The sequence below is a fragment of the Pan troglodytes genome, chromosome 7 (genome assembly GCF_028858775.2).
Source record: "Pan troglodytes isolate AG18354 chromosome 7, NHGRI_mPanTro3-v2.0_pri, whole genome shotgun sequence".
NCBI classification, from domain to species: Eukaryota; Metazoa; Chordata; class Mammalia; order Primates; family Hominidae; genus Pan; species Pan troglodytes.
The window spans coordinates 88,546,652-88,572,400 of NC_072405.2; the positions used below are offsets into that span (position 1 = coordinate 88,546,652).

General features: G+C 39.3%; 1 protein-coding gene across 4 annotated transcripts in view; it reads right to left on the reverse strand.

Annotated features, from left to right (window-relative positions):
- The window catches only part of TPD52 (tumor protein D52), a 289,903-nt gene that overhangs the window by 19,018 nt on the left and 245,136 nt on the right, over positions 1-25,749 (reverse strand). For 2 of the 4 annotated variants that reach the window (XR_010159618.1, XR_010159617.1), the window contains exons 3-4: positions 16,748-16,957; positions 15,787-15,987 (exon numbers count right to left, since the gene is read on the reverse strand). Coding sequence is in view for 2 of the 4 variants with exons in the window: in XM_009455541.5 (XP_009453816.1) it covers positions 16,789-16,957 (169 nt within the window). In the remaining 2 variants the exon portion in view is untranslated. Of the gene's footprint in view, positions 1-14,339; positions 15,988-16,527; positions 16,958-25,749 lie in introns of those variants that run through there. The other 2 variants (XM_009455541.5, XM_003951276.6) reach the window with 2 other exon arrangements.

Genomic DNA, 25,749 nt, shown 5'->3' on the forward strand with positions numbered 1-25,749 from the left:
CAGCTACTTGGGAGGCTGAGACACAGGAATCACTTGAACCCAGGAAGCGGAGGTTGCAGTGAGCCAAGAGTCCACCACTGCACTCTAGCCTAGACAACAGAGCAAGACTGTCTCAAAAATAGATAAGTAAATAAATAAATAATAAATAAATTTTAGAGACAGGGTTTCATTCTTTTGCCCATGCTGGAGCGCAGTTTTAGATACAGGGTTTTGTTCTGTTGGTCATGCTGGAATGCAGTGGTGGCATCACAGCTCACTGCAACCTCAAATGCTTGGGCTCAAATGATCCTCTGGCCTTGGCCTCCAAAAGCTCTGGGATTACAGGCATGAGCCACTGTGGGGAGTTTTTTTAAAAGCTGATTATCAAAATTGGGTTCTATAAATAAGGGAAAAGGGGAGGTTGGATATTGGATGGGCAATTAGCTGTTTTTGCAACCCAGTGTTTTTTAGCCCACTCTATGGGTGGAAATGCTTTTTGCTACACTCACCCAAAAGGCCCAGATAGTCAAAAGGGATCTTGAACCACTGAACAACCAGCCACTGGTTAGTTCTGTACTTGTGTGAAAAAAAGAAACCCCTCTGTGGCATGACCCATTGCTGCTGGGTTTTCTGTTACATGCAGCTGAACTCAATGCCCGATCGATACAACCCACAGAAATATTTTTATTTATTTTTACTTTTTCTTGAGATGGCGTCTCACTGTGTCACGCAGGCTGGAGTGCAGTGGTGCAGTCTTGGCTCCCTGCAACCTCTGCTTCCCGGGTTCAAGTGATTCTCCTGCCTCAGCCTCCTGAGTAGCTGGGATTACAGGCGTGCACCACCACGTCCGGCTAATTTTTTTATTTTTAGTAGAGACGGGGTTTCACCATGTTGGCCAGGCTGGTCTTGAACTCCTGACCTCAGGTGATCCACCCACTTTGGCCTCCCAAAGTACTGGGATTACAGGTGTGAGCCACCATGCCCAGACAGAAATATTTTTAGATCATCTCTAACCAAGTAACAATTTTGTTGTATTAATTGTTAAAATTTGTTCATTATCTTCAAAGATGTGGTTTCAAATTTGTCAAATTTATAAACAGCATCATTATTGATCTTCTGAAAAAATAATAGCCACATGATAATCCTGAAGCTTCTGCACATTGGTGTTTTTCTGTTTATTGTTTTTTCCAGTCCCTTTAACTGGACCTGCTCTCACACACCTTTGGGTCGTCATGTCTGACAGGCCCTCTGCCTAGATGCTACCCGCCCTCCCTACCCCATCCCCAGTTTGCCAAACACCTCCTTGCAAAGGCTTTCCCTGAATCTTCCAATCTAAACCAAGTAACTCAGTTACGTTCTCATGCAGACAGAACAATTTCTTTCTGAAACTTACTGCACTTTATACATACCTATTTCTTTTTGAGGGTATGTGTATAATATGTTTTTCCACTGAACTGTAAGTTCTGTGAGGTCAGGGGCTGTTAGTTGTGTTCAAGCCTGTCCTGGTCCTGAGAGGAGAAAAGTGCCAGCTGGAATGTTATGTTCACATTGACTTTCAAGAAGCCCCTGGAAAGTTCAAGTGGGATGCTCTTGTTCAAGGGATTGATAGAATCTAGACATGATCAGAGATGCTGTCCATAGTGGATTCTGCTAATTGAAATGTTTAAGCTTTTCTATTTGTTTCTTATTTTTTATTTTTTCTCCTTGTAAGCCTCTGGGGAACAATGGATGTGTCCAGGGATGGCAGGCTCCACAAAGCAGTCTGGGCAAACTTCCAGGCTGTCCAGCCAATCAATAGAGTTTCCAGGGGTGACAGGCCAAGTTGTAATCCCTCTTAGTCACCCTAAACAGAGCAAAAATACTGATTGACCACAGTTAAAGGTAAGAATCTCTTAATGCTTGCTTATATAATATTTCTTAAGGCTTGCAGTTTGCAGAAGTAAATACAGATTGGAAAATATCTGTTTATACCCTTGTGGCAAAGCAGGCATCTGGAGAGCATTTAACTGTGGTAATACATTGCTCCCAAGTAAATGTTCTGTTTGTGACAATATAACACCAGGTTATTTGGCATTTCAGAAAGGCACCATTCTCCTTCTGGGTTCTATACAAAACTGAAGGCAAGATTTCAAGACAAGCTATTCTGAGAATATTAAAACATGCACCAACTCAAATGAGAAGACCAGGAAAAACTGGAAAGAAGTTCAAGTTATAAGAAAATTTGAAAATATAATGCCTGCTTAGAAAATTACTGTTTGCTGTCTATTCTACTTCTTTTCTTTAAAGACTACTATGATGGAAATGCCCATTAATGACTCCTGCCTATGAGGAAGTCTTGTTTATCCACACTGTCTGGGGTTTGAAACACGTGGAGGCAGAAAGTGGGATACGAGAGATGGGGAGATACAGGTCAACTGGAAGCTGCACTTCCAGGTATAGGCTACAAACTGTGAGGCTACAATAGCTGCTCAGCTAGAGACGGGGGTTCTGGAATATTTGGGTGCTTATATATCCAGATTACCTGAGTCCCAAAGGAGCCAGATAGAAGGAATTCTAGTGAATAAATAAAACTCTGACCCAGCATTTATTTAATTCAAGGTAGTAATTTTACAAGCTGCTTCATTTTTTACTGAAATTAGGACATAAATTCAAAATAAATTAAGATTTTAAGTCACTAAATAAAATTAAAAGTAGACTACGTGGAGGGCGGATAAAAATTATCTTACTAATCACTTACTCATTATTTGAGAGGTACCCGCTCTAAGAGGGAAAAATATTATTTATCTATTTTTTCCTGGTTTTTATACACCAAAACATCCTAAAAGTACTGTGAGAAAATAACATTTTTAAAAATGGATAATACTTTTCAGTGACTTTTAGAAAATAATTTTTGAAAGGTTACTGATAAATTATTCACCAGAAGTAATCCATCATAAAGAATTAACCAGAAAATATCAGAGATATGAGTTAATAAACCAAAGGTAGATAATTGGATGCTTTTGTACTTTCTATATCACTATAATAGGGGAAATAGGTTTCAATCCAGAGAGGAGATACTGCCTTTGCCAGAAACAGAAATATTTTTGAACACTATTTCTATTGGAAAAAAAAATTTTTTTAATGTGATGGGGCCAGAATACCCATCCAGAAGTTGTGACCTTATACTTAAAGCCACTTTCAAGTCCACAAGAACAAGGTGTGCTGTGGCCTACCCAATCTACCTCCTGGGGAGTCAGGCTCATAAAGCTAAAGTTGAGGTCAGAAAAATGAGTAGGATGCAGCATACACCTTTTATCAGTGCCAGTAAACAGTCCATGAGCTCTCAAAAAGGCTTCTATTGTTGTCTCTGTTTCAACTATGACTTGGAATTAACACAGCACAGAACAATCCTGCCTCTCTGTTCTGAAGTCCTAGTAGGTAAGTAAACGAGTAACTCCCTTCAACTTCCCCACAAAAGTATGTATAAGAAGCCTGCCCCTGGCCAGGCACGGTGGCTCACGCCTGTAATCCCAGCACTTTAGGAAGCCGAGGTGGGCGGATCACAAGGTCAGGAGATCGAGACCATCCTGGCCAACATGGTGAAACCCCGTCTCTACTAAAAATACAAAAATTAGCCAGGCGTGGTGGCGTGCACCTGTAGTTCCAGCTACTCGGGAACTGAGGAGGCTGAGGCAGGAGAATCCCTTGAACCCGGGAGGTGGAAGTTGCAGTGAGCTGAGATCACGCCACTGCACTCTAGCTTGGGAGACAGAGTGAGACTCTGTCTCAAAAAAAAAAAAAAGAAGCCTGCCCTATGGTAGAACTTTTGAGTCTAGCTGAGCTTCTTGCATTGCTTGTGTTTTCTTCTTTAGGTAAATAGTAGAACTATTTCACCAGTCATACTACAGTTTAATCTGCGGCACTTGTGCTAGAAGAAACACAGATGGAACTAATGAAGTTTTTACTGTGTGGACAGTGTGATACTCACTGTGTTTGAGTGACATTGTTTTGTATATATACACATAGAAAAGTTTAACAAGCCATCATTTGCTATGACAATGGGGCGTATGAGTGGTTCCCAAACCAAGGAGCAGAGATTATCTCTTTGTGAGGACAAATTTGATTAAGAGGCATTCCTTGTGTGCTTTTTGTGGTATTGAACAGACAGCCAAATGCTTAGCTTCAATGTAACCATCCTTCCAGTACCCTTGAGAAAAAAGCTGCCTGTCAACACTTGGGTAAACAATATCTAGAAGTGATGGAAGGAAAAATACTCAGGGACAGGAAAGCAATGAGCATTGCAAGTCTTACAGACTGCATGCAATTCATGAAAGAACCAGAATGCTCAAAAAGAATGGAATTCTGGGCCCTCCCCTCTTCAGTTTCCTCAAGCTTTCCACAGCCTTTAGACTCAAGGGATTCTTCCTTGGTTGCAATGAATATAGTGAACACTTCAAGGTTTGTGCCAACAGGGAAGTAAGAGAGCCCAGTTAACATAAAATAATGAGACATCCTTTAAAGTCATACACAGTTACTTCCCCTATCCCTGCCCCATAGGCCAGCAAAATGCTAGACATGGAGACATGGGCCCAGCAACCAGCTATTTTCTAGAAAATTACCAGGAGAGATGAGCCAGACTCAGATGAATACTTGAAATCTTGACATGCAAAATCTGTTCATGTAGCTTGATCTTTTTATTTCTGTTAAGTCTCTAAAACAAAATGTGGTGAAACATCATTTAGGCAGAAAGCTTTGTGGGGTTGTGGGGTGGTAGAGATGAGGGGGTGAGGTGAAGGGGACTGTGGAAGAGGAGGAGTGAAAGGGAAAGAAATCCAGGAGATTATTTGTACCAATCTCATTGCTAAAAATGTCTGCTTCCTTCCTTGGGAATCAGAGTTTGCAGAACATTTTCTCTTTCTCTGTTGACAGAAGATCTTGTAAAATGATAGCCACTGAATCAACTAAATACATTCAACAAATATTGATGAGTATTCTCTATGTTTTTAACACGGTGCTGGCACAAAAGAAGCTACAAAATTGACTAAAACTCAATTCCCCATCGTTGACACTTCTACAGTTTATTAAGAACGTATACATTAACTCCCTAGGGGATTAATCTACAAAGTACGTGAATTCGTTTCAAAGCAGAAGTAACTGATTAATTCATATCCATTTACCCACTTATTTACTTAGATACTTAAGGTCTAGGAGATTGTATCAGGACAGTCTTTAAAGTTGCTTTAAAAAATATCAATTTTCTTATTAGTTTTATCTTCTTTTCTAAAACCTTTAATTTTAAATGACAGAATGAAATAAAATTAACAACCTTTGACATGAGACACAGCTGTGTTTCTGAAAATAAGGGACAAAGGCTGTGAAATAGAAAACAGATATCCCAAAACTCATGCATTGTTCTACAGTTCTACAAAATTGGCCTCAAAGCCTCTTCCAGACTACTGTAAAACAAGCTTATAAATTAGAAGCGGAAAAGCACACTGATACCAATAAAGGTCACAATTTAGAGAATAGAGATGGAAAAATATTTAATGCAAACAAAAGAACTAAAGAAGGATAGTTATTGTCATTTTATACATAGGCATAAAGCTCCCGCAATTAGATCAAGAGCAACTTGTTAGACAAGCAGGAAATTACTAGAAGTAGGTACATTAGCATAAGTAAAAACTATCAGCTGATAGTAAGGGAAGTTGTAGGTAACCAGTTAAACAATTCAAAGAGCACAAATGGTCTGGAACCACTTGGTAGGAGCTAGCAGCTCTACCCACCTTAATAATCCCTGGGAAATCACATCATTACAAAATTGTTTTTCATAATGGTGGCCCTGAGTCATCAAGGAAAACTTTAAATCCTGTCAGTATTCTCTATTTTAAAAAGCAGGAAATGTTTTGGGGCCAGGAGACTATGTAATGCATTTTAGGGTTTTACAGGCAACATTTGGTTGTGTAGACTATTCCCTAGGAACTGAAATCTCCCTGATTAATCAGAGGTTTACAGTGCCTTTGATCAAGAAAATGCTCCTTGAAAAACTTTCTCTAATAACTATCAACCAAGTTTCATTAGAGAAAATAGTAGGTTATCTTTTCCATATATTCCTACAATTAATACACTGAATCTGGCCTACTCTAGGGAAAGCATTTTGTGTAGAATTTATGTAGATGGAGAGATGATAGGGAGGAAGGTGACAGCAGTAGAAATAGCATGAAGGTATGTGGCGATTTGACACATTCACTAATGCTAAGTATAAACTGACTGCACAGAGATTCTGTGGTGGAAGGTACAGAGAGGCAGGACCCTATGAGTGAGTCATAGCGTTGGCAGAGTATAAGAAAACGACCCCATGTCTCTTTCTTTAATAGATGTGAAGACTGTAGTGTTTTGTTCCAACAGGCATGTCCTGTTCAGGCCCCAGGAAAGGGCCACACTTTTGTGAAGAGTCCCTATCTTTCATATGGAGGAAAACGGCACTGGAATAGAAAATAAACTTGACAAACAGGCCCTTACAGAGGTGGGTGAGAGAACGCCTTGCTTTCCCTGGGCCTCACTTTCCTGGGCCTTGACTTGGAGCTCTCTGGATATGCTGAGGGAGCACCCCGGTGAAAGCAGAAGCTGTTATCTGTCTTGGGGCAGGAGGGAAGGAACAAAGCCAAAACACATCCAGTGGTCTTGTAAGGATGAGCAAGCCTGATCTCATTATCTAGCGTTCTTAGTGACAGGTGAATTCTATGTCCATTTCCCTTTAATAACCATGGAACTTTTGCAGGGTCTTCCTGCACCTTACAGCCTCTTCTCAAGTGGTCATCCAGTTCACATTGCAAACAGCTGTGACTAACTTCCTACCTCTCGAAGCAATCTTAGAGAATCATTTAGGAGATAGCCATGTTAACGTTAATTCACCTCATATCAGTAAGACTTTAATCTCTGGCTTACCAGAGGATCCAACTTTATCATCATTCTCTTTCTTGCTCTTTGTGGAATAATGTCTTTTCTAGTTTTTCTAGTTCTTGCATCTACACCTATCAAGTGACATGTACATTAGATTACACGGAGGCTGATAATATTATGCCCTTAGTAGATTTTCCAGGACTTTTTCTGGTCCATTAGTCCTTTCAGATTTTGTTAATACCCACACCAGAGGCTGAGTGGGAAAAAGAGAGGTGTTAACAAAGATTGAAATGACTAATGGACGAGATTTTTTTTTTAGACAAAATTACAGGGGATTGCCTTAAATTGTCATCCATTTTGTGGCTCTATTTTAAAAATTTACTAGTATATTGGGCATTGCTAAATATATCTATAAGACAGTTATGCAGCAACATAGCTCAGACATAGCATTATTTCCCACGAATAAAGATGGTAGCATTTACCCACAATCCTTGTCTCAGCTGCCTGCCTGAGTGGAATTCCCACTCCTTTTGGTATGGTTTTGAGAGTTGGGACATCATCTTTATCTACTGGCTTCTGTGGTATTTACTGCATCTAAAATGAAAGATTCTGCATTTAAGTGTTGCCTGGAAAAAAACACAATATCTTGCTTTCTTTTATTCATTCATTTGAAGTAATTATTGCTATCACAGTCTCATGTGCATTTTTCCCAAACCATAATGATTTGAGACTTATAGAGTATGGTAAAACAGTTGGATTGTTTTTTCAGAGAGGCAATTTTGTGAAGAAAATGGTAGTAATCTGAGCCACTTTTTGGTTTCTAAAGATTTCATCTGTTCACAGGACAATTTCAGGGTTCATACAATTTCTTACCTGGAAGCTGAAAACCTATGTTCAAAATCTTGTTTTCCATCTTCCACATGTAGAATGCAGGTATAAGAACTTAAAATAAGACATGGTCTTTTGTAGAATTTTCCTTTCCTTCCTCCTTTGGCTCAGAGCATCTCTGAGTTCTTTGTAATTAGTTTAAAAGAAACATGAAAAAAGTTATAGTCTTTTCAAATAAACTACATGTTTCCCTTAGGAATTTATACTAAAATGTTTATTTATTTTTAAAAACCAAATGATATGAATATAAGAAATGCAATACTGGGTCAGCCCAATGGTCTAACCAGCCTGTGGTTTCAAAGTTTCATAGTACTCCATTAATGTCGACCTCAGAAGTTTTGGGATGTATTTCAAACTCCCTGGTTTCCTTTAATACTCAAATCTGAATTTACCATTCAGAGATTCATCAAAACCTTTCCTGAACTTATTTATATCTGTAACTTATATCAACTATAGAAATACTGAGTACCATAATGGCGAGGTTACTATATCCTATATACTATGAGACCATAGAAAGGATATTACTACAAGGGGATGAAGAATTGGGATGGATAATTCAATCTATTACAATTATTTTCTTTTTCTTGAGACAGGGTCTCGCTCTGTCGCCCAGTCTGGAGTGCAGTGGTATGATCATGGCTCACTGTAACCTCAACATCCTGGGCTCAAGCAATACTCCTGCCTCAGCCTCCTGAGAAGCTGGAAGCCTATGCTTGTGCTATCATGCTGGGCTAATTTTTTTTTTTTTCACTTTTTGTAGAGATAGGCTCTATGTTGCCCGGGCCAGTCTTGAACTCCTGAGCTCAAGCAAGCTTCCATCTCAGCCTCCCAAAGTGCTGGGATTCCAGGCATGAGTCACTATGCCCAGCCTACATTTTCTTGGTTACAACTATTCATATCCCTCCCACATGCAAAACTCCCCCATCCCCATCTTGTGACATCTCTCGCCAACCCCAAGGCCTCATCCAGTCATGGCATCTGCCAAAATCCTATGATCTTGTGATCTATAAATCCAAATGCTGCTACTTAGATCCAAAGACCTATAAGCTAAATAGAAATTATCTACCTCCTACATACCTATGGTAGGCAGCTTCTAAGATGGTCCCAATGGTTCCTGCCCACTGGTATTTGTGGGCTTGTGTTATCTTCTTCCTAGGAGCAACTTGCTTCTAGAATGTGGCAGCATTGAGGGGATGTCACTTCTGTGAAGAGGTTACATAAGAGTGACTTCCATCTTGCTAGCAGACTCTGTCTCTTTTGCTGGCTCTGATAATGCAAGGTACCATGCTAAGGAGGCTCACAAGGTAAGGAACTGAAGGTGACTTCTGGCCAATAGCCAGCAAGGAATTGAAGCCTCAGTCTAACAGTCATCAAGGAACTGAATCCTGATCAAGGAACTGAATCCTGGCAATTATGTAAGTGAGCCTGGGAGTGGATCCTTCCCCAGTCAAACCTTCAGATGAACCCCAAGCCCTGGCTGACAACTTGAACAAAGCCTATGACAGACCCTGAATCAGAGAATCCAGTTCAGCTGTGCCTGGAATTCTGACCCACAGAAACTATGAGATAATAAATATGTGTTCTGTTGTTTTAAGTGACTAAACTTTGGGGATGTTACTTAGCAATAGATAATTAATTAGCAGTAGACAATTAGTACATCTAATGTACAATGGTGGAACAGGGACAGGATAACTACAATAAATACTCCCATTTGAAAAAGTAAATACTGGGCTGGGTGTAATCTTAACGCTTTGGGAGGCTGAGCAGGGGCAGATTGCTTGAGTTCAGGAGTTTGCAACCAGCCTGGCAACATGGCAAAACCCTAGTTCTACAAAAACAAACAAACAACAACAACAAAAATTAGCTGGGCATGATGGTGTGTACTTGTAGTCCCAGCTACTCAGGAGGCTGAGGCATGAGAATCACTTGAACCTGGGAGGCAGAGGTTGCAGTAAGCTGAGATTGTGCCACTGCACTTCAGCCTGGGCAACAGAGTGAGACCCTGTCTCAAAAAAAAAAAAAGGAAAAAAAAGACTGGAGGCACATCACAATCATTGGCCTAACAATTCTGAAATCCCATTAGGTAAGTGTTGCGGGAGTCCCTCTTATGAACATAGTGAGGTCCCTCTACCCTAAGGCAAGGATGTTCCTTACTAGATCCCCATTCTGCTCCACGAGTATAGCTCTCAAGTCCATTTTTCTCCATTGCTCTTGGTTCTATTTTCTCAGAGGCCCTTCCTGTTCCATGATACTTCTTGCTCTTTTGTTAAGAGAACGTTGGAACAATTTCAATTGAACACTGGAACCACCCAATCCCAGAACCAATGCCACTTCTAGGTATTAATTTCTGTATTGGTCAGCTATTGCTGCTTAACAAACAACCACAAAAATGTCAGCACCTTACAACAATAAGCACTTATTGCACCCTGTGGTGTACAGATCTGAGGGTGGCTCTGCTTCAGGCTGAGTCCATTTGGTTTATTCTAGTCTGAGGGTCTATGCCAGAAAGCAAGGCCACAGTCAAAAGCATCTTCTCTGTTCACATCACAGACACTAAAATCCTATTGACCAAAGCAAGTCATATGGCCAAGGCCGAAGTCAAGGCACAGGAAAGTATTTTGCCATCATGAGATCATGTGGAGAATATGGATATACAATATCACTACGTTTGAGGAAAGAACTGAGTTCAATTATTCAACCTATCACACTATATAAATTTTATGTGAAGAAGGGTTTCTATGCCTAAAAATATTTTAAGTTCCTGGCCAAAAGGATTTCTAAAATCTCTAGTTTTTGGAGCACCATGGAAATAGAATATTTGCATGGGTAAGGGCTAAATCAGTAAGTATAGAGAGGCCAGTCCTGTTTGGCAGGCACTGAGGGTGGTTGTATATTTCATCAAGCACCTGGAAGGAGTACAGGGAAGGAAGAATGAGGATGCTGGACAATTAACCAGCATATTCAGAATTAGCCCATTATTTATTATGGGATTAAAAAAATTTTTTGCATGCCTCAAGCAAGATAGATGCGTTCAATTGTAAGTTCAAAAGTATATTGTAGTACACTAGTGTTTGCAGTGGCATTATACATAATAGCAAAAGATGGAAACAACCCAATGTTCTAGATGAATAAACAAATGATTATACACACAATGAAATATTATTCACCTTTAAAAAGGAATAAAATTCTGATACATGCTACCACCATGTGAATCTTGAAAACATTATGCTAAATGGAATAAACCAGACACAAAGGAACAAATAATGTATGAGTCCACTTACATGGGGTACTTAGAATAGTCAAATTCATAGAGACACAAAGTAGGATAGTGGTTACTAGGGGCTGGGAAGAAATGAAGAGTTCTTGTCTAATGGATACAGAGTTTCAGTTTGGGATGATTGAAAAGTTCTGGTGATGGATAGTGATGATGTTTGCATAATGTGAATGTACTTCAAGTCCCTGAATTGTACACTTAAAATATGGCTAAAATGGTACATTTTATTTTTTCTTCTTTTTAGCCACCTATAGTCTTATCAATTTTATGTTATCCTATGTGGTATATTTTATCACAAAAAAATTGCTTCATAGAAAAAATATATTCTAAAGTTAACCACAAATAATTAGGATAATCTACACCACTGTACTTCTCCACCATAATGGGTAAAGGGTTGACCATATTTAATAATGAAATCTTATGCCGAATAAAAATGAAATTAGGAAGGGCTAAAAAACTCTTATGACGTCTATATTTCAAAGAAAACTAGGCTCCTACAAAGACATGATAAACCTGTTATGACGGAAGAAAATCCACTTATTTCAAGCTTATATTCTTGTTCAGAAAACCAAGAGACAAATCAGAATGGCAGTAGTCTTCATATCAGTACTTGTATGTTTGAAAATTGCAGTAACCCTAGGAATACACCCTTAGATCTCCTTTTAAGAGATCCTGATTCCTGTAATCCCAGCACTTTGGGAGGCCGAGGCAGGTGATCACCTGAGGTCGGGAGCTTGATACCAGTCTGGCCAACATGGTGAAACCCTGTTTCTATTAAAAATACAAAAAATTAGCCAGGTGTGGTTGTGGGCGCCTGTAATCCCAGCTACTCAAGAGGCTGAGGCAGAAGAATCGCTTGAACCCTGGGGGCGGAGGTTGCAGTGAGCTGAGATCGCGCCACTGCACTCTAGCCTGGGCAACAGAGTGAGATGCCGTCTCAAAATAAATAAATAAATAAATAAAAAGAGAGAGAGAGAGCCTGATTCAAGGATTGTAGTGTGCAGACAGCCTGCAGCTGCTGAACCTTCAGAATCCAGCAGTATCATGCTGAGGTGACACTCCCTGGGTCTCTCCAATGACTGAGCTCGGTGGGAGTAGGAGAGATGGGCCATTCTTGCCTACTATGGAACTCTTCTAATGGGCAATCTTTGCTCTGACACTCCCCATTAACCTGGCTGAGAATTTCACAGAGCTGCATTGCAGTCCGGACACTCTTCCTACCCAACCTCCCTATACAGGTGTCAGATCGTCATCACAGCTTGAGGCTCTCCCGTCTGCTCCTGCTCCCTCTCCTCTTTATCCTTCACTGGCATTTCTCCCAGAATTGCACGTCTAGTTCTGTCTTGGTGTCTGTTTCCTGGAGGGCCTGAGCTGACACAGAAACACTATAAGTTTTGTTTGTTTGGCATGTTGACTTAGAAAAAAGGTATTGGCTTGATTCAAATAGTTGCCCTACTTTAATAATATTAAAAGAATGAAGATTGCTCCCTGAAAACTGGTTCTCTAGGCTATCTCAACCTGGCTGACTTGAACTAGGTAACTGGGGTTTGGGGAGCTGGTTTCACTAGATTGAATATAGCTGGAGGACCCACTGATGTTTTCATTCAGGCTGTAAAAGAGGGCAATGCTGGACCAAAATATAAAAGTAAACCAAGAAAGAATGGAGCACAGGAAACTGGAGATATAATATGGGCTGCAAATGGCAATCACGGAGTCAAGGCATTGGGAGAGATGGATAGCTGCTCTCTGAGTCAGGCTGGGAAATCAATCCCTGACTAGACATCGTATGTCTTAGAGATGCCTGGTGTAATTAGTTTTCTAGGGCTTTCCTAACATATTACATATTGGATGGCTTAAAACAACAAAAAGTCTTATTCTCACAGTTCAAGAGGCCGGCAGTCTGCAATCAAGGTGTTGGTGTACTGATTGCTGCTTAAAGTATTCAGAGGGAGAACCTGTTCCATGCAGCTCTCTTAGCTTCTGGTGGCTGCTGGCAATCCTTAGCTCGTGGCAGCAGAACTTACCATGTCTCCCTAGCAAGCCACATGGCACTCTCCCTGTGTGTCGGTGTCCAAGCTTACCTCCTCTTCTAAGGACACCAGTCATACTGCATTCAGTATGACCCACTTCAATCCAGCATGACCTCATCTTGACTATATCTGCAAAGGCCCTATTCCAAATAAGGTCACATTCACAGGTTCCAGATGGACATGAATATGGGAGAAGGTTGCGGGGTGGGGGAATTATTCAACCCAGTACACCTGGGAACTTTAGATTAAAAAGAAGCCTTTAGATTGGTGTCATAAGAGACGAGGAAGAATTTTCTGGTGGTGAGACTTTGAAAATAGGAATATAGGGTCTTGTTGCAGATCTGAAACATCAGAAGGTATAGACTCTGTCTTCTTTCCTGACCACTGTTCTTAAGATATTACTTAATCAGGCCAGGTGCAGTGGCTCACACCTGTAATCCCAGCACTTTGGGAGGCCAAGGTGGGTGGATCACGAGGTCAGAAGATCGAGACCATCCTAACACGGTGAAACCCCGTCTCCACTAAAAATACAAAAATTAGCTGGGTGTGGTGGCGGGTGCCTGTAGTCCCAGCTACTCAAGAGGCTGAGGCAGGAGAATTGCTTGAACCTGGGAGGCGGAGGTTGCACTGAGCTGAGATCGTGCCACGGCACTCCAGCCTGGGTGACAGAGATGGACAGACTCCATCTCAAAAAAAAAAAAAAAAAAAAAAGATATTACTTAATCAATACTCTCCTTGGCTTCCAGTCTTCAGAGCAGTGAAGTATCCGGTTTAGTGCATTTGTGTATGTGCATTTGGCCCACTCCTTTACCGCCCCACCCCCAATTGTTTCTATAGAGGAAGGCAGATAGCAAAGTCCAAATACTAAATTGCCAGAATCATGCTGGAAAGGGAGAGAAACAGCCAGTTTGGGTGGAAGTGGGCTGCCACATCATTTAAGTGGAATGGGGAAAGGAATCTAGGTTATTTTTTACCTTTTACCCCAATTTTTTTTTTTTTCTCCTTGAGATGGAGTTTCGCTCTTGTTGCCCCGGCTGGAGTGCAATGGCATGATCTCGGCTCACTGCAACCTCTGCCTCCTGGGTTCAAGCGACTCTCCTGCCTCAGCCTCCTGAGTAGCTGGGATTACAGGTGTGCACCACCAGGCCTGGCTAATTTTTTGTATTTTTAGTAGAGATGGGGTTTCACTATGTTGGCAAGGCTGGTCTCGAACTCCTGACCTCAGGTAATCCGCCCACTTTGGCCTCCCAAAGTGCTGGGATTACAGGCGTGAGCCACCATGGCTGGACCCCAAATCTCTTTATTCTGACCTCCCCTAACCCCATTTCACTCTGAGATCTAGAAGTACCTGGTTCTGCCAGTTCCTGAATATTCTGAGGATTCTGCAGTAAATCAGGTTGGTTTTCAGCTTTCTGCACTGACAGCTAAGAATGTGTCTATCTCTGTTCTGCTATGTAAATGTCTATTCATCCATCTATTTTCAGATTGCAAAATTTTGTTCTCTTCCTGTTTTTCTCATACTTGACTTTTTTTGCTGTGAGTATTCATGTGTCTCTATCAATCAATCAATCAATCATCTATCTTCCTATTCATCCGTCCATCTCCCTTTGTTGTAATTTTAGTGAGGCTTTGGAGGGAATAAAATTAGATGTATGTATTAACCTGACATCTTAACCTGAAATTCCAGATTTAAAGTGATACCAATCAATGTAATTGTAAGGTTTTCTCCTGTAATGCTGAGCAGCTCAGGTGCAGGAATGAAGCAGGTAGACATTTAATCAGGGTTGAAGTTATGCCAGGTGAAAAATGGAGGGAGGGAGGAGACCCAACGGTGTTTTGTTTGCAAGGGAGTCATCATAGTGATGTGCCCCAGACTCTAAAGCTGGATGAAGAGGATAGTGAGAACATGATGATGAGTGAAAAAATTGGGAGTCAATGGGGATTGGAGTCTGAAAGATTTTTGAAAAAGTGCTCAATTGGGTACACAAAATTAAGGGAGCAGGAAGGATAGTGAGTGGAGGGCTTAAAATCTGGATTTGAGACTTTGCAGAGGTGGCCATTGGGTGTGACCCTGGGAAGGGGTGGTGTGGCAGACTCTTTTGCCACAGTATCATTAATTCACTGACCTTCTACACTGTGACACTGTCACACCTCCACTAAGAGGTGGAGTCTTATTCCTTCCCTTTGAATCCAGACCCTATAACTTGTTTATAACCAACTGGGTAGAAGTGTAGCTGTGTGATTTCCTGCGCTCGGTCAGATAGTGTCGGCCTGGTTCTTATCGAATGCTCCCTCTGGGGAAAGCCAGCATCATGAGAGCCATCTACCCCAAGACTGCCATGCTGGATGGGCCATGTGTAGGTGCTCTGGTTGACTGTCCCAGCTGAACCTAACCTTTCAAGCACCCCTGCCAAAGTACTAGACATGTGAGTGAAGCTGTCTTGGACTCTACTAGAGCAGCCAGCCAGGTGACTTCGATTGATACCATAAGAAATGAAATTGCCCAAGCCAGGTCAAGAACCCCGCCTATTTCTTGACCTACATCATTTGTGAAGTATGATTACATGTTTATGATTTGCAAGTATCTTTCTTTCATCCAGAGCTCTCCCGTGAACTCCAGAGCCATATATCCAACTGCCTACAGAACATCTCCAGTTAGATGCCTAATATGCATCTCAAATTTAACATGTCCAAAATTGAGTTCTGAATAGTTCTCTCAAACCTGCTCTTACCTACCTCAGTTAAAGGCAATGAAAGTCTTCCAGTTGTGCAGGCCAAAAACCTTGTTGTCATCCTCACTCCTTTCTTTCTCACATATTCCATATCCAATGTGTTAGGAAATCCCACGGGCTCCATCTTCAAAATATATCCAGATTTCAACCACTTCTCATCAATTCCACTGCTACTACCCTGGTCCAAGCTGCCATCATCTCCTGCCTGGATTACAAGGATAGTCTCCTTACAGGTCTTGCTGTGGCTGTCCTTGTTCATCTTAGGTCTACGCAGCTAACTTACTCAAAGGGATCCTGCTAAAATGTCAGATTATATCCTTCCTCTGCTCAGAATCCTCCAATGACCTGCCATCTCAATCAGTAAATAAATGCCAAAGTGCATACTAGGACCTACGGAGCCTCCCTCACCTCTCTGTTCATCTCCTACTTTTTTTGTGCTCCTACAGTGGCTTCCTCCGTGGTCCTTAATCTGGATAGATGCAGTTGTGTCTCAGGGGCTTTGCACTAGTCGCTCCTTCTGCTGGAAAACTCTTCTTCAGAGACCCATGTAGCTAGCAACCTGTCACTCAGACACCTTGTAACCCCATTCCTTGCTTCCTTTTTCTCCTTAGCCGTGTATCACTGTCTAACATACTATATATTTCACTTATTTATTGCCTGTTATCCCCAGTGGAATGTAAGGGCCAAAAGGCAGGCAATTTTGTCTAATTTGTTTACTGCTGTTTAAACTAGTACCATGCACATAGACAGCACTCAAAACGTATTTATTGAATGATAATTTCTTAGTACAGTGTATACTATCCCCACCAAAGGAAAAAAACATTAAGAGCAAAACAAGGGGTGGGGGTTGGGAATATTGCTAAAGAAAATTCTAATAAGAGTTATCTATAATTATAGCTTTTATTTATTATATCTTCATTCAATCATTTATTCGCAATTAGTCTAATTGCATTCTTGATGAATACCTGACTTCAGCAAAGGAGTCAGTCCACTAAGCAAAGTTCATTTATTTTTCATGATGTTCTTCTTTTGATCTTGAGTCTTTACTCTCCTGGATTCCCAAGAGAACTGCATTAGCCTCTAGTACAGTTGTATCTGTTGTTGCTCCCAGGAACCTAGACGTAAGTTCAAGATCTAATAGCCGCAACCGGACCCTGGTTCCTTTCTGGTATTTCCTAAATAGTTAAAAAAAAAATCCATTAATTCTGAATATCATAACATGAACAACTAGTTTAATAACAACAACCAAATTCCAATTTTAATTTGTGTTAGCTCAAGATGAAGTTAACACTGGTATCTTAGAAATAGCTGTATTTGACAAAAAAGTAATTTGATTGTATCAGAAAAGCCCCCATCACCCAACTTTTTGTTTTGAAAAAAAAAAGAGTTTCACTCTGTTACCCAGGCGGCAGTACAGTGGTGCAATCAGAGCTTACCCTAACTTCAAACTTCTGGGCTCAAGCGACTCTCCTGCTTCAGCCTCCCAAGCAGCTATGACTACAAGCATGTACCATCACGGCCAGCTAATTTCAGAGTCAGGGTCTCTCTATGTTGCCCAGGCAAGGCTGGTCTCAAACTCCTGGCCTCTAGTGACCCTCCCACCTTGGCCTCCTAAATTTTGGGGATAACAGGTGTGAGTCACTGCCAGCTCTAGAATTTTCATCTTAAAAGTTGCCTTTAAAGATTTTAAAACCACAGTAAACGGAAATTCAAGCAAGACAGTTCTTAAAACTGGTGTTTGCTTTAATTTGTCAATTAAAGTCAGAGAGTATCAAGGGGAAAAGAAGTTTCAGATACATTTTCCTTCTAAAATTAAAACTTTATTTTATTATTATACTTCAAGTTTTAGGGTACATGTGCACAGCGTGCAGGTTTGTTACATATGTATATATGTGCCATGTTGGTGTGCTGCACCCATTAACTCGTCATTTACGTTAGGTATATCTCCTAATGCTATCCCTCCCCCCTCCCCCCACCCCATAACAGGCCCCGGTGTGTGATGTTCCCCTTCCTGTGTCCATGTGTTCTCATTGTTCAGTTCCCACCTATAAGTGAGAACATGCGGTGTTTGGTTTTTTGTCCTTACGATAGTTTGCTGAGAATGATGGTTTCCAGCTTCATCCATGTCCCTATAAAGGACATGAACTCATCATTTTTTATGGCTGCATAGTATTCCATGGTGTATATGTGCCACATTTTCTTAATCCAGTCTGTCATTGTTGGACATTTGGGTTGGTTCCAAGTCTTTGCTATTGCAAATGGTACCGCAATAAACATACATGTGCATGTGTCTTTATAGCAGCATGTTTTATAATCCTTTGGGTATATACCCAGTAATGGGATGGCTGGGTCAAATGGTATTTCTAGTTCTAGATCCCTGAGGAATCACCACACTGACTTCCACAATGGTTGAACTAGTTTACAGTCCCACCAACAGTGTAAAAGTGTTCCTATTTCTCCACATCCTCTCCAGCACCTGTTGTTTCCTGACTTTTGAATGATTGCCATTCTAACTGGTGTGAGATGGTTATCCCATTGTGGTTTTGATTTGCATTTCTCTGATGGCCAGTGATGGTGAACATTTTTTCATGTGTCTTTTGGTTGCATAAATGTCTTCTTTTGAGAAGTATCTGTTCATATCCTTCATCCACTTTTTGATGGGGTTGTTTTTTTCTTGTAAATTTGCTTGAGTTCATTGTAGATTCTGGATATTAGCCCTTTGTCAGATGAGTAGATTGCAAAAATTTTCTCCCATTCTGTAGGTTACCTCTTCACTCTGATGGTAGTTTCTTTTGCTGTGCAGAAGCTCTTTAGTTTAATTAGATCCCATTTGTCAATTTTGGCTTTTGTTGCCATTGCTTTTGGTGTTTTAGACATGAAGTCCTTGCGCATGCCTATGTCCTGAATAGTATTGCCTAGGTTTTCTTCTAGGGTTTTTATGGTTTTAGGTCTAACATTTAAGTCTTTAATCCATCTTGAATTAATTTTTGTATAAGGTGTTAAGAAAGGGATCCAGTTTCAGCTTTCTACATATGGCTAGCCAGTTTTCCCAGCACCATTTATTAAAGAGGGAATCCTTTCCCCATTGCTTGTTTTTGTCAGGTTTGTCAAAGATCAGATAGTTGTAGATATGCGGCATTATTTCTGAGGGCTCCATTCTGTTCCATTGGTCTATATCTCTGTTTTGGTACCAGTACCATGCTGTTTTGGTTACTGTAGCCTTGTAGTATAGTTTGAAGTCAGGTAGTGTGATGCCTCCAGCTTTGTTCTTTTGGCTTAGGATTGACTTGGCGATGTGGGCTCTTTTTTGGTTCCATATGAACTTTAAAATAGTTTTTTCCAATTCTGTGAAGAAAGTCATTGGTAGCTTGATGGGGATGGCATTGAATCTATAAATTACCTTGGGCAGTATGGCCATTTTCACCATATTGATTCTTCCTACCCATGAGCATGGAATGTTCTTCCATTTGTTTGTATCCTCTTTTATTTCATTGAGAAGTGGTTTGTAGTTCTCCTTGAAGAGGTCCTTCACATCCCTTGTAAGTTGGATTCCTAGGTATTTTATTCTCTTTGAAGCAATTGTGAATGGGAGTTCACTCATGATTTGGCTCTCTGTTTGTTATTGGTGTATAAGAATGCTTGTGATTTTTGCACATTGATTTTGTATCCTGAGACTTTGCTGAAGTTGCTTATCAGCTTAAGGAGATTTTGGGCTGAGACAATGGGGTTTTCTAGATATACAATCATGTCATCTGCAAACAGGGACAATTTGACTTCCTCTTTTCCTAATTGAATACCCTTTATTTCCTTCTCCTGCCTGATTGACCTGGCCAGAACTTCCAACACTATGTTGAAAAGGAGTGGTGAGAGAGGGCATCCCTGTCTTGTGCCACTTTTCAAAGGGAATGCTTCCAGTTTTTGCCCATTCAGTATGATATTGGCTGTGGGTTTGTCATAGACAGCTCTTATTATTTTGAGATACGTCCCATCAATACCTAATTTATTGAGAGTTTTTAGCATGAAGGGTTGTTGAATTTTGTCAAAGACCTTTTCTGCATCTATTGAGATAATCATGGTTTTAGTCGTTGGTTCTGCTTATATGCTGGATTACGTTTATTGATTTGCTAAAACTTTATTTTAAAGTAAAATTTTACGAAAGCAAAATGGAAAAATGTCTAAGTGTAAAGTACTCAGTATTTGGGATTGGTTGCATTGTTATTAAAATGTAATGCCAGTTGGATGAACCTGGAGGACTTTATAAACCAGGCACAGCATGACAAACCCCACATGATCTCTCACTTATATGTGAAATCTAAAAAAGTTGAACACCTTGAAGTAGAGAGAACTACAGCTCCTGTGGTTACCAGGTCAAAGGATGTTAGTCAAAGGATACAAAATTTCAGTTAGATAGGAGGAGTAAGTTCAAGAGATCTACTGTACATCATGGTGATGACAGTTAATAATATGTTGTAGACCTGGAAATTGCTAAGTGAGTATATTTTGTGTTCTCATCATCAAAAATGATTAAGTACATGAGGTAATGCATTTGTAAATTAGCTCGATTTGGCTATCCCACAATGTATACATACTTCAAAATAGCATGTTATACCCAATAAATATGTACAATTTTTATTAGTTAAAAAATAAATTATGAATGAAAATGTAATGCCAGCCATATGATGACTCAATTTAGTCAATAAAATATTCAAGTATTTTATAATACCAAATGAAAACTGATACCCATTTGCCTTTCTTCCTCAATCAATTATTTTAAAAGTTAAACATCAACATTATAGAATAGCAAGAGTGGAAGTACTGCTGGTTAAAAATCACAAATCTTTAACAGTCTAAATATATACTTTATATATTCTAATTTAATTTTAAAATTAAAATAACTTTATATAAACAGAAAATGAAGAGACAAAGTTCTCAAAAAAGTCACTGCAAAATAATTTTGGTAGACTACATATGACTAGTCTCCACATAATATTTGGGTATTCTGAAGAAATTTACGTATGGTCCATCAAGTAAACATTTAGGCTATTCAGCTTTTTTTTGAGAAGTTACTTTTTCTGATTTTAGAAATAAATGTCCTTTTGTAAAATCTGGAAAATGATGAAGTCAGTCACATTTTCTAGTCCTTCTATATGTTTATATGCATATATGTATATATGTGTATTTGACATCATAGGTAATATTTTGTGTCTTTGTTTTAAAAAACTAGAGATATCCTCCATGTTACAGATAGAAAAATTATGGCACACGGAAGTAAAGCTACTGGCCTAATGCCACACAGTGGTGTAAGAGGATTCACAGATTCTTCTGCTCCTCCTTAAGTTTTCAATTACCTATGACCTCTTGAAAGAACAGTAAACATAATCCCTTTAGGAGTGGTAAGAATTTATCACTCCATAGAGTCTTATAATGTCTTTCCTATGAAGTAAAATATAAGCCATATTGCTGCTATTCAACTCATTATTTTAATATTATCCATTAGAAAAATGGCTACTTTCAAATAAATTATCATTAAAAACAATATCTACTGCCTCATGCAATGTTATTTTTTATATTTTTTTTAATTGGGGAAAAAGCCCCCCAGGCAGCAGTTTTTCAGAAATCTCGTATTTCCTATTAAAACCAAAGAATACTGCTGTCTTGAAAGGCAAATAGGATGTCTCCACTGAGCACATTCAAAACGAAAATAGCCTGTGTTTTTACTGCTTGGTGTGTTTCTTTTAACTTCAAGTGCTTGCTTCTGACTGATCTTTGTGAACCCCAGCCTAAATGGATTCAATCTCAGCCTTTACCAAGACTGCTCTCTTCCACTGTGCACTTTCTCAGGCCATATGCTGCAGTAAACGAGACTGCATGTCTGAGCTGTATAGGAAAAGGGCAATTAAATCTGGTTTTGCATTTCTGTATTAAGGGCATGGTTTAAAGACTTTCCTTTGGAGAGGTTTCTGACATTCTTTCCACAGACATTCTTTAACATCTGTCAGTGCATGCTACTGATGGTTCTCACAGACTTAAAATAGAGAGAATCTCTCTGACTAGTTCTTTGATATAAACATATTAAGTAATACAAAGCCAACAAATACAAAGCTTGGATTGAACCTCGGTATCCAAAGAGAATACTGTGAGGAATTCTGACTTTGCTAGTCAAATTAGCTGTCTTGCTGTAATCATAATTCTCAGAAGTTTTAAAATAGTTCTTTTGAAATCATTAACCATCTATGTTTTCATCCTACTAAGTTAAAATCATTCAGATATTTTTCTGGCTTTCTCACAATTCCTTAATTAGAGTTTTAAGACTACAGAAGAAAAGTTTCCATTTTCTCTTTTTTCAAGAGGAAGAAAAACATTTCTAAAGGTTTAATTAACATCAATTTGTTTATTTTTCTAATTCATACAAATGCTCACAGTCATACCAATCTGTATGTGAAGTCAGCAGCCACGTCCCTGTGTGTATGTGTGTGAGTAAGTAGGAATGTGTGTGTATTTTCTTCTTTGAATAAACTGTCTGGGCTTCAATTTCATCATTGTTAAAAAGCAGAGGGTCAGAAAAGACCTTAGATCTTTTGCAGTTGGAAGACTTTATTCTACTTTTAAACAATTGTATCAATTACAATTGATACAATGTAAAGTGATATTACATGCAAAATTGATTGTATACGCAAAATGCAAACTTTTAAGCCTTTTTATTAGCTATATAAAACACTGTAATAATCTTGAACATTCAATTAACAAATGAATCTTTATATGCAGACTACTTGGTTTATTTCAGGTTTGCCCCACTTTTTCAAAGTACCATCTGCCATGTTCCCTCGACCTGTCTAGTCTACTGCTTCTTTCCATTCAATCTGTAAGATGCCTATAAAGAGTCTCTCATTTGTTGTTTTTATTCCCTAGATGATCATAAGCATGTAACATTACATAACCTCTAACTTATTTCTAGACAATCTATTGAATAAGTGGCTAATTATTTAAACTATGTGTTTTAGTATTGCTATGTGTTTTAATATTGTTCATCACTGTACTATCTGTACTGTACACCATCAAGCACAGAAGCCAAGATTCACAAAATAAACATGAGAGGGTGTTCAAAAAGTTCTACTCCTCTCCAATATTTCTAGTCATCATTAAAATTTCAAATACAGCACACATCTTAAGTCCTAATTTATTATCCCAGGCCATTAGAAGATGTAAATTGAGATATAAAAATTATTATAATCATAATTTTTGCTACCTGAGTTATTCCCAAAAGTCCTTTGAAAAAAAAAACTAATGATTATCACTTAAAAATACTATCTAGAGTGTGCCTACCATGAGGCCAAATAATATGTATAACTGGCCCATTGGAAATCTACATACTCTCACAGCAATGAGCAAAAGATACTGTTCATATACCAAAACACATTTCCTCAAACTGCAATTATCCTGGATAAAGATTTTAATCTTGTTCTAAAATTCTACTATGAATATATAATTTTCAAGTTCTTTTTAACCTTGCCGGGCTAGTATTTTGTGCCACCGCAAACAGAAGTTTTGTCTCTTGTTCAAGCATTGATTTATTTTATAAAATGTGAAAATGGAGGATTTAAAAATGTCTAGTAAATGATTTCATTTTTTAATAATGTGGAATATGCATATAATACATTATAAATGGTATCAATTATGACAGTTATAATTTTTTCTCAAGTTACAAAAGAAGATGTGTCAAGAAATGAGGGAGGGCCAGCCATGGTGGCTCACGCCTGTAATCCCAGCACTTTGGGAGACCGAGGCAGGAGGACTGCTTGAGTTCAGAGTTCAAGACCAGCCTGGGCAACATGGCAAAATCCCATCTCTACAAAAAATACAGAAATTAGCTAGGCATGGTGGCAGGCGTCTGTGGTCCCAGCTACTTGGAAGGCTAAGGTGGGAGGATTGCTTGAGCCTGGCTGGTTGAGGCTATAGTAAGCCAAGATTACACCACCACACTCAGGCCTGGGTGACAGAGCAAGAACCTGTAGAGAAAAGAAAAGAAAAAAAAAAAAAGAGAGAAAAGAAAAGAGGAAAAGGAAAACCCTGTCACTTAACAACCATCATATCAAGTCTATTTTTATTAAAAAACTAAATATTTTTTGCTAGTCAAATATGAATACATACATATGGAAAGGGGAAAAAAACAACCAAAGAAACAGAAGGAGTAAATGCTTTCAGGTACCTGAAATATGCTGATGATTAAAATTGGGATCAAACTTGGCAGTAGTATTACGACTTTTAAGCAAAAAGGGATACGTTTTGGAGTATGCAATTTTCATTTTAAGAGAAAAGAAAATATATACATTTATTGACTGAAACAAGTTTTTTCAGTGTAGCACAGAGGTTTGACTGTGACCAAGTACAAGAAATCTACCTTTTCTGGGCTGTTTACTCATCTGCAATATGCAACACCTTGCAAGTCTGACAAGAGGCTTAAGGCATTAAGGTATGAAAAGTGCATGGCACATAATAAATACACAATAAATAGGAGCTTACATAATTCACCACATCAATACTTATTTATAAAGTACAATAGGCAACCAAAAGGACAGTCACTTCAAATATGGTTTTACTAAAGATACTAGAATACTATTCAAGTGGACAAGTCTAGTAGCAACCTTCAACATATATAAAATAAATGACAGGAGAGCAAAACTCATTGAAGGCATTCTTTGAGTTTGGGGATTTGGGGCAGAGGGAGGGGATAATAAGGTCCAGAGATTACTCTGTAGTTTACAGTGACAGACTTGGTGTATCTGTGGGGAGCCTGAGCTGGGAGCTATCACAGAATATCTGTGGAGTATTTTTAAAGTTGTTTTTCTTAAAAAGAAAATACTGATGGCCTGGGGTCCAACCCAGACCTGCTGCAGCAAAATCAATAGGGTAGAGCTAGAGATTCACGCACATTTGGGAAAACACTTCCCGTATGAGTCTGGTCTCCCGACTGTTCAACAAAATCACTGATTAATGCGTTCAGCAGCTATTCTCCAAATGGTTTGTGGTAGTTTGGGGCCAGGCTGAATCTTGCTTACTTCAAGCCTTAATTTCCTTACAAGTGCATGCAGTTTAGACATTATGTAGAAGGTCAAAGTTAGAACTATGTGTTTTAAATATCAGCTATGACAGGGCAAAATTGTTTTTCCATTATGAAAATTAAAGAGATTAACAGGTATTTTCACCTAAACAAAAGGCTGAATCATTTTAGCTTGGCTACATAAGGTTTACTGTCATTAAGGTTGTACTTTCATGACCAAAAGACGTAAGATTTTCAAAATCACTAGCACAATGCTCGAGAACATAACACTTGCCCCATACACAAGAGTCAAGTTTTGGCTTGACAACTGCTTGATGGCAAATGTTATTTCCTGATTTCCTCATCCCTAAAATGTCCTTAATAATGTCCTTCCATGGTAAAACCTCTGTCTCCAGATTCCTAATCCCCTGCACTTTCGACTACATTAAGAGAACAGAAAACTTCTAAATTTGTTGTACCACCTATTTTCAGGTTTGGTTAGATCTTGTTTCTGTCTCTCTGAATTAGTTACTTATTAAACAGGTATTGTTGAATTTTCAATAAACACTTGTTCAATACCTATATGAAGTAAGAGGATACCAACAACCATTAGACAGACTATCCCCTCTCCTCTCCTCTCAACCCCAGGAGGCAAAGATGGAGGGAAAAGTCGTATTCCACTAATTCCCTCAGTGGGAAGAACTACTTTAGGTCTGTCGTGATTTCTTTGTCTTTTCAACAAGAGATGAGACTTCATGGATCCCTTTTGGAAAGCCAAATACTTAAGAGACTGTTATTGCAGTAGAGTATGTAGGTTGGCAATGGTCAGAGAGAGGAAAAAATCTTTCATAAAAGAATCAGACCCATGCTGCAGATTCCACACAATCCAGAGTGCTTTAAATAGCCTTTTCTGTAGGACAAGAACCAGGG